At 52.2% G+C, this 14,249-nt stretch overlaps 1 protein-coding gene across 1 annotated transcript; it reads right to left on the minus strand.

Moving 5' to 3' along the window:
- Positions 1 to 9,714: 9,714 nt before the first annotated feature.
- On the minus strand, positions 9,715 to 11,957 carry LOC103718893 (NAC domain-containing protein 90). Its single transcript, XM_008807895.4, is given in 9 exon segments — positions 9,715 to 9,726; positions 10,862 to 10,932; positions 10,935 to 11,057; positions 11,060 to 11,120; positions 11,201 to 11,263; positions 11,265 to 11,497; positions 11,802 to 11,853; positions 11,855 to 11,899; positions 11,901 to 11,957. Coding segments are annotated over 9 exon segments (717 nt in total).
- Between the last annotated feature and the right edge of the window lie 2,292 nt (positions 11,958 to 14,249).

Consider the following 14,249-nt stretch of genomic DNA (forward strand, 5'->3'; position numbering starts at 1 on the left):
CGAGGCGCTGCCCCTGAACGACAGCAAGCAGCAGCCGAGGAGGTCAGCAAACTCCTTGAGGCCGGCTTCATCCGGGAGATAGCCTACCCGGAGTGGCTCGCCAATGTGGTCCTCGTCAAGAAAGCCAGCGGGAAGTGGCGTATGTGCGTGGACTACACCGACCTGAATAAAGCCTGCCCAAAGGACAGCTTCCCACTTCCCAGCATCGACCAGCTCGTGGACTCCACCTCGGGTCACGAGCTGCTGGCATTCATGGACGCCTTTTCCGGATACAACCAGATCCGCATGGCGCCAGAAGATGAGGAGAAGACAGCCTTCATCACCGACGGGGGAACCTACTGCTACAAGGTGATGCCATTCGGCTTAAAAAATGCCGGGGCAACTTATCAAAGACTAGTCAGCCGGATCTTCAAAGACCAAATAGGCCGAAACATGGAGGTCTCCGTGGATGACATGCTGGTGAAAAGCAAGATGGCGCAGGACCATATAGCCGACCTCATGGAAGCATTCTCCACACTCCGAAAGTACCGGATGAAGCTTAATCCAGCCAAATGTGCATTCGGGGTCACCTCCGGCAAATTCCTCGGCTTCATCATTACACAACGAGGAATTGAGGCCAATCCAGAGAAGATCTGAGCCCTCCAAGGGATGACGCCTCCTAGGACGGTCAAGGAGGTACAGCGGCTCACGGGCCGAGTGGCAGCCCTCGGGAGATTCATCTCCCGCTCGGCCGAGCGCTGCCTTCCATTTTTTGCAGCCCTCAAGAAGCCAAAGAACTTCTTGTGGTCGGACGAGTGCCAGCAATCTTTTGAAGAGCTCAAGCGCCTACTGGCTTCCCCTCCCCTGCTCACGAAGCCTCAACGGGGTGAGCTCCTCTACTTATATCTAGCTGTCTCCCCTGTTGCAGTAAGCTCGGTCCTGGTCCGAGAGAAGGGCAAACTCCAGAAGCCAGTATATTATACCAGCCGGGTCTTGAGGGACGCCGAGACCCGATACTCCAAGCTTGAGAAGACTGCCTATGCTTTGGTCATCTCGGCTCGGAGGCTCCGACCCTACTTCCAAGCTCATACAGTGGCTGTGTTGACCGACCAGCCGGTCAAGCAGATCCTACAGAAATCAGATCGTGCGGGTCGGATTACCAAATGGGCCATCGAGCTCGGGGAATTCGACATCAAGTACCGACCCAGATCGGCGATCAAAGCACAAGCGCTCGCAGACTTTATCGTCGAGTGCACTATACCAGATGAGGCCAAGCCCGAGCCCGAGCCCGAGCCACCCACGGAGCAGACCCCGAGTTTGACATGGACTCTGCATGTCGATGGCTCTTCAAACTCGGGGGGTAGCGGAGCAGGGTTCATCCTCACCAGCCCGGAGGGGGTGGTCGCCGAGCAAGCCTTGCGCCTCGAGTTTTCCGCTTCAAATAATATAGCGGAGTACGAGGCACTTATCGCCGGGCTCAAGCTAGCCAAAGAGCTAGGAATAAAGGACTTGAAGGCCTTCAGTGATTCTCAGCTCGTCGTCAACCAAATTGTGGGCGACTTCGAAGCCAGAGACCCGACCATGCAGAAGTATCTTCAGAAGGTACGGGATCTCGCCTCGACCTTGGAATCCTTTCATATTCAACATATCGCCAGGTCGGAGAATCTTAGGGCCGACCAGCTGTCAAAGCTGGCGTCCTCTCGCATGAGCGAGCTTCCCAAAGAGGCGGTACTGGAATATCTCCAAAAGCCTAGTACAGACGAGCCCGAGCAGACCCTCTGCACCGAGTTCGAGCTAAGCTGGATGGACGAGCTCACCAGCTACCTGCAAGATGAAGTCCTCCCCACTGATGAACAAGAGGCTCGCCGAATCAAGCGCCTCGCCACCCGGTACATACTGTACGAGGGAAAGCTCTATCGGAGGTCCTTCACCTCTCCCCTCCTCAGATGCCTCCGCCCAACGGAGGCTGATTACGCCATGCGCGAAGTCCACGAAGGGATCTGTGGAAACCATCTAGGAGGGCGAGCACTGGCCCACAAAATTCTGTGCCAAGGATATTATTGGCCGACACTCCAGAAGGATGCTATGGACTTCGTCCAAAGATGTGACCGGTGCCAAAGGAACGCCAATGTTCAACGCCGGCCCTCGGCTCCTTTGACTTCTATCAGCTCCCCTTGGCCTTTTGCCCAGTGGGGAATTGACATTCTCGGGCCATTTCCACTGGCCACCGGACAAAGGAAGTTCCTGGTCGTCTCCATCGACTACTTCACTAAGTGGGTAGAAGCCGAGCCCCTTGCCCGGATCACCGAGCAGAAGATGCAGGATTTTGTCTGGAAATCCATTATCTGCAGATTCGGGCTTCCCCGCATCCTTATCTCTGACAACGGTCGCCAGTTCGACAACATCCATTTCAGAGAGTTCTGCTCCGAGCTTGGCATCGACCATCGCTTCACCTCGGTCGCGCACCCTCAGACGAACGGAGAAACCGAGGTAACAAATCGTACTATTTTGCAGGGTCTCAAAGCCAGGCTCGACAAATCCAAAGGGCAATGGGTCGAAGACCTATACAATGTCCTGTGGGCGTACCGGACTACGTTCCGCGTCCCCACCGGCGAGACTCCCTTCAACTTGACCTATGGGACGGAGGCCGTCATTCCACTGGAGATTGGACTTCCCTCTCCAAGAGTCGAGCACCACGATGCCAGCTCCAACTCTTCGCAGCTCAGAAGCAACCTCGACCTGATCGAGGAAACAAGGGAGGCCGCTCGAGTTCGCATGGCGAGGTACCAGCAAAAGACAGCTCGTACTACAACGCCAGGGTCAAAGTCAAGTCTTTCAGACCAGGAGACCTTGTTCTCAGAAGAGCTGAAGCCTCCCGACCAACTGAGCAAGGGAAGCTGGCCCCGAATTGGGAAGGACCATACCGAGTCACGCGCATCCGCCGACCCGAGACTTATCAGCTAGAGTCCCTAGACGGGACTCTCATTCCGCGGAGCTGGAGCTCTGAAAATCTCCGCGTGTACCATCAGTAGAACCCCAAGGGGTTCCTCATTATTCGATTATTGAATTTCATTCTATGGATTTCATTTCATAATTAATTTATGATTTTCGAGCTCACCGATTCTCCTGATTATCTCGTGGTGTCAGGTTTATCTCTCCTCCCCTGACCACGGTCGGGATGCCCTGCCACAACGGGATGCCCCGATCCGTCGGGATGGCCCGAGACGTCGGGATGGCCCGAGACGTCGGGATGCCCCAATATATTGGGATGCCCTGCCACAACGGGATGCCCCGATCCGTCGGGATGGCCCGAGACGTCGGGGTGCGGTCTTAAGTGACCAGACGAGCTCGGCTCGTTCTCCATCGGCTTCCACCGTCGAGCTCGGCTCGTGCTCCCCGACTATGAGTTGTGGTCCTCTCTGACCAGACGAGCTCGGCTCGTTCGCCTACCCTGACCACGGTCAGGATGCCCCGAGACGTCGGGATGCCCCGATCCGTCGGGATGCCCCGAGACGTCGGGATGCCCCGACTAAAGGGATGCTCGAGACGTCGAGATGAGTTGCGGTCCTCTCTAACCAGACGAGCTCGGCTCGTTCTCCATCGGCTTCCACCGTCGAGCTCGGCTCGTGCTCCCCGACTATGAGTTGCGGTCCTCTCTGACCAGACGAGCTCGGCTTGTTCGCCTACCCTGACCACAGTCAAGATGACCCTGGTCAGGATGCCCCGAGACGTCGGGATGCCCCGGTTACCGGGATGCCCCGGCTAAAGGGATGCTCGAGACGTCGAGATGAGTTGCGGTCCTCTCTGACCAGACGAGCTCGGCTCATTCTCCATCGGCTTCCACCGTCGAGCTCGGCTCGTGCTCCCCGACTATGAGTTGCGGTCCTCTCTGACCAGACGAGCTCGGCTCGTTCGCCTACCCTGACCACGGTCAAGATGACCCTGGTCAGGATGCCCCGAGACGTCGGGATGCCCCGGTTACCGGGATGGCCCGAGACATCGGGGTGCGGTCTTAGGTGACCAGACGAGCTCGGCTCGTTCTCCATCGGCTTCCACCGTCGAGCTCGGCTCGTGCTCCCCGACTATGAGTTGCGGTCCTCTCTGACCAGACGAGCTCGGCTCATTCGCCTACCTTGACCACGGTCAGGATGCCCCAAAACGTCGGGATGCCCCGGTTACCGGGATGCCCCAATACGTTGGGACGTGGTCTTCATTGACCAAACGAGCTCGGCTCGTTCTCCACCGACTTCAACCCACGAGCTCGGCTCGTTCTCTCTGCCGACGTCCTCGAGGAACGGACCCCGAGCAGAGGAGCGTCTTCAGTCGCCTCGGCGCAGGGACGCGCTTGGTACCAGGTACCCCATTTATTTAATGTCTTTACATTATTTTATTCTTGGACTTCTCTCTGCCAACGTCCTCGAAGAACGAACTCCGAGCAGAGGAGCGCCTTCAGTCGCCTCGGCGCAGGGACGCGCTTGGTACCAGGTACCCATTTATTTAATGTCTTTACATTATTTTATTCTTGGACTTCTCTCTGCCAACGTCCTCGAAGAACGAACTCCGAGCAGAGGAGCGCCTTCAGTCGCCTCGGCGCAGGGACGTGCTTGGTACCAGGTACCCATTTATTTAATGTCTTTACATTATTTTATTCTTGGACTTCTCTCTGCCGACGTCCTTGAAGAACAGACCCCGAGCAGAGGAGCGTCTTCAGTCGCCTCGGCGCGAGGACGCACACGGTACAAGGTACTCATTTATGCTTTTACATTAATGTTTTTACATTATCTATTGTCCTCGGATCTCTGCCGACGTCCTCAAAAAATGGACTCCGAGCAGAAGAGCATTTTCAATCGCCTCGGCGAAAGAATGCTCACGACACCAAACTACTATACTATGGTGAATCCTTGTCACGAGCTGACAAGTATTCAACCCAATTGGTGGGAAAGAATCTGGTCCGCCCCGGTAACTCGAGGCTCGGACCCAAAGTTCACTAACTTTGTTAAAATTTAAGTCCCAGAGGCCGCCTTAGGGCTTGGTCGAATTCTGGACTAAGCTCGGAAAGACTCTCCGAGACCAAATCCCTTTGGCATAAGCGTTGAAAGACCGAGCAGTGGAGCTCGGCAAGCCGAACCTAAAAGCCCTGTGGCGGGTAAAAGCTGAGGCCCTAGAGCCCATATCTCCGGAACCTAAAACGGATCCGAGCAGAGAAACTTGGACTACAATAGGCGAGTTTCCGAAAAAGATATTCATTCCAAAAAGCCCGTAGGCTAAGTACGAAAATTCGGGTTTGGCCCTTACAAGTATGGGGGGCCATCCCGACTTAAACAAAAAAAAGCAAAAATTACACTAAGATTCGAGCTCGACCACTTCGGCTTTAGCAGTGCCAGGAGTGGTTGGCTCAGCAGCCGGGACCCCCTCGGTGGCCTCGGCAGCGATAGGAGTAGCCTCGGAGGCGACCTCGGTCACTTCGGGGACGGCTACGGCCGCCTCGGTCCCCGGAGTTTCTGCCTCCGCAGCCGGCCTTTCGACCCCTGCTCCCGGCTGGAGCAGGTTTACATCAAAATCCGGAAGGAGCTGCCGCAGTTGGTTGCGGAAATCCCGGAAGCCTTGGATTAGCCCATTCACGCCCTCCTCTTCTAGGAGATCGCGAAACTCCGCCGATTCGCGGAAGAGCTTCACCGCATTCTGAGCCTGCTCTCGAGCCTCGAGCTCCCGGGCTTCAATGATAGACAGCCTTCCGCTCAAGGTCCCTTAGCCCCCCGCTCAAGCTCTAAGTGGCGGCCGCGGGCATTCTCCACCTCCTGCCCACGGGCGGCCAGCGCCTGCTCGGCCTTGGCCAGGCGGCTTTCTGCGGCGCGCAGCTCGGACCTCGTCAATGCGTGCGCGCCCTTCTCCTCCTTAAGCTCTGCGGTCAGAGCTCGGACTCCCTCCTCGGATGCTCCAACTTTTCCTTGGGAGCACCTGACGTTCGGCCTCGGCGGCTTGGTACTTCGCCTCGGCGGCTAGGTACCTCGCCTGGGCCTCGTCGTAACTGCGCTGGCACCTCCGGGCCTTCTCCCGGTATTCTTGGACTAGGTGCATCAGCATCTCCGTCTCGTGCAAACGCTATAAAAGAGACGAAAAGAAAAACGTGAGGCGCCACTAGTAAAAAATCTATACAGATTACACAGGAGGAAAATTTTACTTACACGAACGGCGTTTGCAGCGAGTGATGTCCATGAAAGCATTGTAGCTCATGGACTGCATCGCGGCCCGGTCAGCCGGGAGCAGCGCGAGCCGAAATACTTCGCGCGCTACTCGAGGATCTTCGAGGGCTGAATCGCCCTCGAACACCGACCAGGTGGGTGCAAAAGGCACCCGCTCTTCCGAGCCTGACGAACCCGGGAGGCCAGCGTCGGCTGGCCTAGATGGAGCCAACCCCAAAGCTCCCTGACTGCTCCCTGGTTCGGAGCTAGGGGGCTGGGGTCAGACGAGCGGCCGATCTGACCGCCGCACGACTATAGCGGGCCCGTGCAAGCACGGGACCCGCGGATCTCCTCCCCTGATCGGCAACTGAAGCATCCTGCCGACCAGGAACTTGCGCTAAAGGCGCCGGGCACGGGGGCGCCCCTGAGGCTCCCCTGGAGCCCGAGCCCCCGGAATCCGCGCCGTCCCCCCGACCAGCATCGGGGCGCACGGGGCGAGAAGGGCCCGCCTCGGGAATGTGCGGGACGAGAGGGGCCCGCCTCGGGATGCGCGGGGCGGGAAGGACCCCGCCTCGGCTACTGCCGCCGCCGAGGGAGTCGAGGTTGCCGAGACCTTTTGCTTCTTCCTCGGCTCGGTGGGCTCACCTGAGAGCTCGGCTGCCCTCTTCTGGTAGCGGGCGTAGAGAACCTCGCTCTTGGTCACCATCTTGGCAATGGTCTGCAAAGAACGAACAAAATTAGAACATTAGAACAATTAAGGAAATGAAAGAGACATTGCTATTATCCTTACCCTGAGGACGTACCGAGCTCAGCCCCAACGTTCACCAGAGCGTCCTCACTAATGAGGCCATTCAGCAAGATCCCGTCCCCAAGGCCGACGGATGGTGTCGAGGATCTCCTGCTCACGCGGAGAAAGCTGGGGGGCCTGTTGATAGACTTAAGCTGGGCCGGCCCCCACTTGGGGTCAAACCCCCAGGGACCGTTCAGAGCCAAAGGAAGAGAACTTCTCCTTCCAGCCATGAATGGACGAAGGGCACCATGGAAGAGTGGCCGACCCGCCCGAAGGGCGATGTAAAGCCACTCCCCGTCTCCGGATTCGACTTAAAGACAAAAATCGCCGGAAAACGTTAACAGAGGTCGGAATCCCTGCAGTAAACACAGTGACAGGAAACCCATCACTGTCCTCCAAGCATTCGAGTGAGTTGCGCCGGGACCAACCGGCATACTGTCAGCAACTCATTCACGAAGCTGTGAAGAGGAAATCGGAGGCCGGCCCAGAGTGACTCCTGGTGCAACTCCGATCCGGCCTACCGGAGGATCAGTTATCCGATCCCTTCGCCTGGCGGTTCCAAAACGGAACCCCTGAAGAGGAAAAAAACCACTCTTCGGTCATTTCGAACCTCCAGGGCGCTCATGGTGGATACGACTTCACTGGGAGAGAACCCATTGTAGGAGAAGAAAAGGATTAAAAAAGCAAAAGGACAACCTGGAAAGATGCCGGAGAAAAGGGACTTCGGTCTGAGGAAGACCTGGAAGAATAAAAAGCTGGAAGCAGAAAACAATAGGAAGAGGACAGAGGGCCCGGGGAGAGTTTAAATAGACCTCCCCAAACGGCCCGGATCAGCGAGAAAAACGCTGTATCCTGTTTAGATGACGACGCGTGTCGTCCAAAAAGACAGAATGACGCATTTAATTAGGGCTAGCGCTTCGGACGCCGAAGCGCCCCATCGGATCGTGCGGCCCATCATGAGCCCACGACGCGAGGACGCTTTCGCAAAAAAGCGTCCCAATAATGAGACTTTTCGGGAAGGAAGAGACGCCGCCTATTAAATACACCTCGAAGCGCTTGATAATTCAAAATGCGCAATAAATTAGGATTTTCGGAATCCGTAATGGTCCAACAAAACTACTTCCCGCGCTCCAGCTGGTAGCCAACTGGAACTCGGAAGTCGGGGGTAGTGTGGGGGAAAAACCCCAAGTCATGCCGCCACGGAGGCGCTCGGACCTAAAGTGGCGCCGACCGGAAAGGCGCTCGGCCGAAGAGTGCCGCCCAGCAGGGTGCTCGGCCTAGAGAGCACCGACCAGAGAGAGCGCCAAGAAGAGCGCCCAACCAAAATGACCAAGTAGGGATGCTCGGCCAGAAAGGCGCTCGACCGAAGAGTGCCGATCAGCAGGGTGCCCGGCTAGAGAACGCCGACCAGAGAAAGCGCTTGCCTAAAGAGCGCCGACCAGGAAACCAACCAAAGAGCGCAAGTAAAGACGCTCACCCAAAGGGCGCCGAGCAGAAGTACTATGAAGCAACCCCGCCACAGGGCGCCCCATTGGGCGACCAGCTCGGCTCGGCACCCCTGCCGAGCCGATTGCCTGGACCAAATGTTCAACTTCCGCCTAACCCTCTAAGCCTGAGGGACCTGACAACTCCACTACAACCTGCCGCTATCTCCAAGCCATCAAGGCATAAGATCTCCGAGGTATTCGGCACGACCTGCCATTAATGCATGAGACCCCCTCGAGTCTCCGATGCACTCAGTCATTTAATGAACACGGCTCAAGGCGATCTCCCGAATCACTGAACCATCAAAGCGTATGGCTCTCCCTGACCGCCGGTTCACTCGGTAATAATTGCACTTACCATCCACGGACCCCAGGCCTACCACGGCCGGGCGGTTCAACCACCCCAACAGGTCCGATCGACCGTGACAACTCCCTGGTTCCGGTCTGATTCGACCTTATTTTCCACCACGCCATTAATGGGCCAAATCGCGCCCAATTATTACAAAACAGGACAAACCTCCTGTCACCTCCCAGGTAACCAAAAATCCTCCTATAAAAGGAAACCTGGAGGGGAAAAGGGGGGAGGACCAAAAAAATAGAAGGAAAACCCGAAGCTGGAGAGAATCCTCCTGGACCGGGTGGAGAGAAGTAAACAACACAGACAATTGAGGAAACGGATCCTCTGGACCTTATCCAAATATTCTCTCTGTCTTCTCCACATACTCTCTTCCCTGCTCTCTCCACATATTTGCCCCCTCTGACTTAAGCATCGGAGGGCCGGCGCCGGGGAGCCCGGCCACCGGTTTTCTTGCAGGACTTACGCCCCCCAGGAGGACGCCACCCGCCGGCACGCCATCGACCACCGCTCCTACGGCGGACTTGCACCCCTCCAGGAGGACGCCACCAGCCGGCGCACGGTCATCCACCGTCCCTGCGGCGGAGCCCTCCTTCCCCTGGCTTCGTGACGGCCCCCGGGTCCAATTTCCAGCAACAGTGACCACAAGGCCGCACTAGCCCCTGCGGTTGAGGGCATGCAGCCACATTTAACCCCTATAGCGTAAGTCATGGGTATATTTAATCCTGTGGTATAGGTCATGTAATCAAATCCCGGATCTATAATATAGTCCAAGTTGAGAGCTAGATGATATATACATATGTATGTGTACTACACACACACACACATAAGCCAAACATTCTTTCTTTCATGGTACCACTTTGAATTTTACTACTTGATCCAATAATATAAATACAATACAATTTATACATAATGAGTGAGAAATCATGCAGTTAACTGACAATAATGCAATCATAAATCAAATTCATATAATTACAGAAATTTCGCATACAACTAAATTTGGAATCATACTAAAAATTTGCATAACATTGAATATAGAATATTTTACAAATAATTTCAATAAATACTACAAAGTGTAACATATTACTCATTTTGTAGATACCCACAATTAGGTCATCTAATCGCTTTATATACAAGGATGCTTTAGCATCTAAAACCCCCCAAAGTTGATACATGAATTGAAAGAAGCATAATTTACATTCTTGACAAAATAACAATCAGCAAAGTTTCAACAAATTAGAGCTACGTTAACATTTGAAAATAATTTCCAAAAGTTCTCCAAAGTTTTGAAAAATCAAATTATTAAAATAACAGGCTGATACATGAATTTACTGCTGTTCTAACAGGCTACTGCTCTTGCTCTGTTCTCCTCCATAGCCCCCCCCCCCCCCCCCCCCCCCCTTGGGGCTTAGCTTTAAGAGAGAGGAGAGAGAGTAAGTGAAATAGTGTGTGGCTTTATGATAAACTGTTCAAGCTCTTTGGGCCGGGGTTTCCCAAATCCTTATAGACTTTGGTTGAGCTCTTGGGGCCCGATTTGCTCCTGCGAGTCCAAATCATAAACTGTTCAAGCCCAAGGCTTGCATGACCCCAGTTGCTCATGGCTCATTCACCCACTTGAAACGAGCTTTTGTCTCGCCACCCTGTGTGATGTACCACTTGACGAGGTGGAATTTTACTCCATGAGATCCATACAAATAGGTGAAAGGCAACTTGACACTTTGAAACGCGTCATGGGTGACGATTGACTGATGACGATGAGATGAACGCGGTGCCGAATAATTCCACCATTAGTCAATAGAAGAAAACTAATCAAACCAAGTTTTGGCCTGTCGGCCATACGACTAGAGTTGGCTCTAAGCATTATATATCTCTCCTCTTCAAACTTTTTTTTTCCTTCTCTTTTCATATTCTTTTTTCCTACCCTTTCTCTCCTTATAATTAGTGATGGCCAAGTTATAAGAAATCAATATCTATTTTTTGAATTAATCAATAAAAAAATAAATTAAATTATGGAGGGAGAGAGAGAGAGAGCTTGAACTCTCTCTCTCTCTCTCTTCAAGCCCAATCCAACAAGTCCCCAACCATTGTCCTCAATTCCGTTGGGATCATTGGTTCTTCGATGATGCATCGGCGGCTGCAGACATCGTCTTCGGGCGAGGAGCTACCCTCAGACCTGGCTCTCTTGGCCATGAATCTTGTCTCCATGGAGGGCAACGCTTCAGGCGTTCTTCGACTCTCGCTTGCTGTAATCGCGACGGGAGGACGCGATCGAATGCTCTGATGATCTCCGATCTTGTATAGACTCGACACAAGCTAAATTCGCCTCGTTGCTACCAATCAAAACAATACAAGATCGCTATAAAAAGAAGCAGATGATAAACTAAAGGTTTCAAAGAGTCGGAATTATTACCTTTGATATTTCAGTTGACATAGTGGTGGCTGCATCTTCTTTAAATGCCCGATACTCGTTCATGCTTCCATATGGTTTTGGTTCCTGTGGGAGCTCTTCCTTGGTAAAAGACCATGGTCTTCTTCACACCGATGACACGGTTGGCGGAGGAGTAGACGAGGCTAGGGGAGCCGGTGGCCTTCCAGTACCCGGAAGGTGTGGTTCGAGTCGGTCTACCCCCATGAGCTTCCCTCTCTTGCCTTGGGCAGAAGAAGAACCATTGCTCGGAGTCTCGAATGCATGGCTCTCCTGAAATCTCTGCATGCAGTGATTATTTATTGGAAGTCAGTTTATGATTCAGATATGATAATAGTGTTGGAAAGTACTTCAAAGAGCTAGAGACTTGATGTGAAGGTGAAGGAGAAAGAAATTAAGCATATACATAGATTCACAAATTATTAAAATTAAAGCAAGCCGACTGAAGATCAAGGTGACGAGTCGGATATAGAACTACCCAAGGATGTGAATATTTTTATTCTTGGTTTCTCTGCTAAAAGCGAATAAGGCTCGAAATAGAAAAAAGAGTGAGAAGAAAATGAACTAGTACAAAATGAGTGCTTACGAGGGAGCTGCCATGGATCGAAGCAGTACACATCGGCGACGGGGATGACTCGTTTCCATGTCCTCTCTCCTGCTGTTGAGCTTGTTGCGAAGGTAAAAAACTCAATAATTCTTCTTCTGTTGGGTAGAAACGATAGCCTGGTGCAAGATTATTCATTTCCCCTGCTTCCTTTTCCTTATCTATCAACCTTTTTGGATCTTGGAAGATGTTGCTGATTGCCCCCTCTCTCTATGGAGCTTCTATTTAGTTGTGGAAGCTTGCAAGTTGAAGGAAAGGTGTGCTTCTATATGTGTAAGTTGGTGTAAAGTGCGATATATATATATATATATATATATATATATATATATATATATATATATAGGCAAGGCTTAGATTGGGGGAGAGAAAAGAGCAGTGGGGTGGTGTGGGGCTGATTGAGACTGCTTCTGTGGAAATTTCCAGAGCGTGGTGGGACTTGTGGAAAACTAGGGGAAAGGAGACTTCAGTCATTCCCCGCTCCGTTCCCTTTCACATAAAACGATTAGCTAGAAAAAATACTGTTCCTGGACTGGTGACGAAAGGCAAGACTCAAGCCACCAAGGTAGTAGCCTGGTGGTAATGGGGCGATAATTCCGCCCAAGTTGCCCGGGTTCGAAACGCACGGGCCGTCGATTAAATTAGGGGACGGATGCCCCACGCTCGGCTGGTTTGTTGGCGGTTATGCTTTCCTTCCACTTGTACCAAGGTGGCACTGGGGGTGACGTACCCACACGTGAGGCGGGTGAACCCAGTGGGGTGAGCCCACGGTCGGGGAAGGCACGCGAAACCTGCGACCTGTATCGAACATTCCCCTAGTGGAAGGGGGGCTCAGTAATGGGGCTGCTACGCGGGTGGGCTGGTCCCTCCTCCTCCCCTCCTATTCTTTTACCAAAAAAAAAAAAAAAGGCAAGACTCAACCCTTACCACAGATCTTGTACCCTGCTCCCCTGATCCATGCCAGAATAGGCAACATGGATGGCTGGCAGCCTCAATACGAGTCAAGAATGACAAACGAAGAGAAATTTTTGCATGAGAGTTCAATCAAAATTGATGCAATCAAGGGTATAGTTGGTTGGGAAGAGTTAAGACTCTGAAATGCAAATGAAAATGAGTGACTTTTGCTCCAGCCATTTGGTTTGGAGAGAGTTTCATTTCCATTCTGATTCTAAAGGAGAGTGGATATACCCCAATCCTCTAAAATCAAATTTCTTCTCTTCCGAGTATTCAAATTACATTCCGATTTTGATTGCGGTTACGAACCAAATATGCCAGGAGGATATAGCCATTTCGATTCCCCACCAATTTATTTCGATTCCGATTTTCGTTGCGAACCAAACACGTGCATATATTAAATATTCTCCTAAATTAAGAATATAAGGATGACAATCAAACATCTGATCAAAAAAGTCATACCCCGCACCCAGCACCCGGATCTGGCATGCGACACAGCCACACACTCCCTAAAAAAGAGTTCTATATATTATAACCTCAATAATCATTGAACAATAATAATCTCAATTCATACCAAACAACTAAGTTGGTCCAATTACCAAAATTTTGATTATCCAATCGGTATCAGTGATGCTCTAATCTAATCATTCCCTCCACCTGTGATCTCAACTTTAGCCATGTACTATACAACCTACAATTCTGAAAAAAAACAGAAGTAATATCTGGGTGCTTGGATTGATTGGATCTAGTTAGTCTAACAAGTCAACTCAAGAGTTTAGGCTGCACTATAGTATAGATACCCTCAATAAAGATTGATGATGATGAAATTCAAACTTGCTCAATAATTGCTATGGTGGGGGCTGGTAACGCCGCCTGATGACTATAGACCAGAGACGACCAAAAGTCATTGAAAGACGCCCTTACCAGGTCCAACAATTCTAGAGAAAGACAATCCAAGTAGAGAGAGAAACAAGAGAGTGAAGAGAGAGAAAAGTAGAGAGAGAAGAGAGAAAGCCTTCTTCCTCTTCTCAACATAGGGGAGACTCTCCCTCCCCTCTCCTTCTCAAACAAAGCCATGGAAGAGTCGATGGACAGTGGCCTACAATAGCCTCAGGCAGTCGGCAGCAACGGCAGCTGCAACAGCCTAATGGTCCAGCCTTCAGTGATAACCACAGTGGCATCAACACCTACGTCGGCCAGCGGTGGACCAAAAAAAGAGAAGGTAGTCGCTAGGTCAGCTCAAAATGGGAAGAGCTGGGTATTGCAGCTCACTAGCCAGCGATCAAGTCTTGGCTGTGGTAGTAGAGCTTGACCGAAGCTCTGGCAAGAACCCTGGCCTATTTCGGTGACCGTGAACGCAGGAGGAAGAGTCACCGAAATAGGGGTACCCAGTGACTTGTCGGGTTAATTCAAAGAAAAACATGGCTAGATGGCTAGAAGAAGAAGAAGAAGAAGAGAGGAGTGGCTTGGGTCTTACTC

The sequence above is a fragment of the Phoenix dactylifera genome, unplaced genomic scaffold, assembly GCF_009389715.1.
Source record: "Phoenix dactylifera cultivar Barhee BC4 unplaced genomic scaffold, palm_55x_up_171113_PBpolish2nd_filt_p 000128F, whole genome shotgun sequence".
NCBI classification, from domain to species: domain Eukaryota; kingdom Viridiplantae; phylum Streptophyta; class Magnoliopsida; order Arecales; family Arecaceae; genus Phoenix; species Phoenix dactylifera.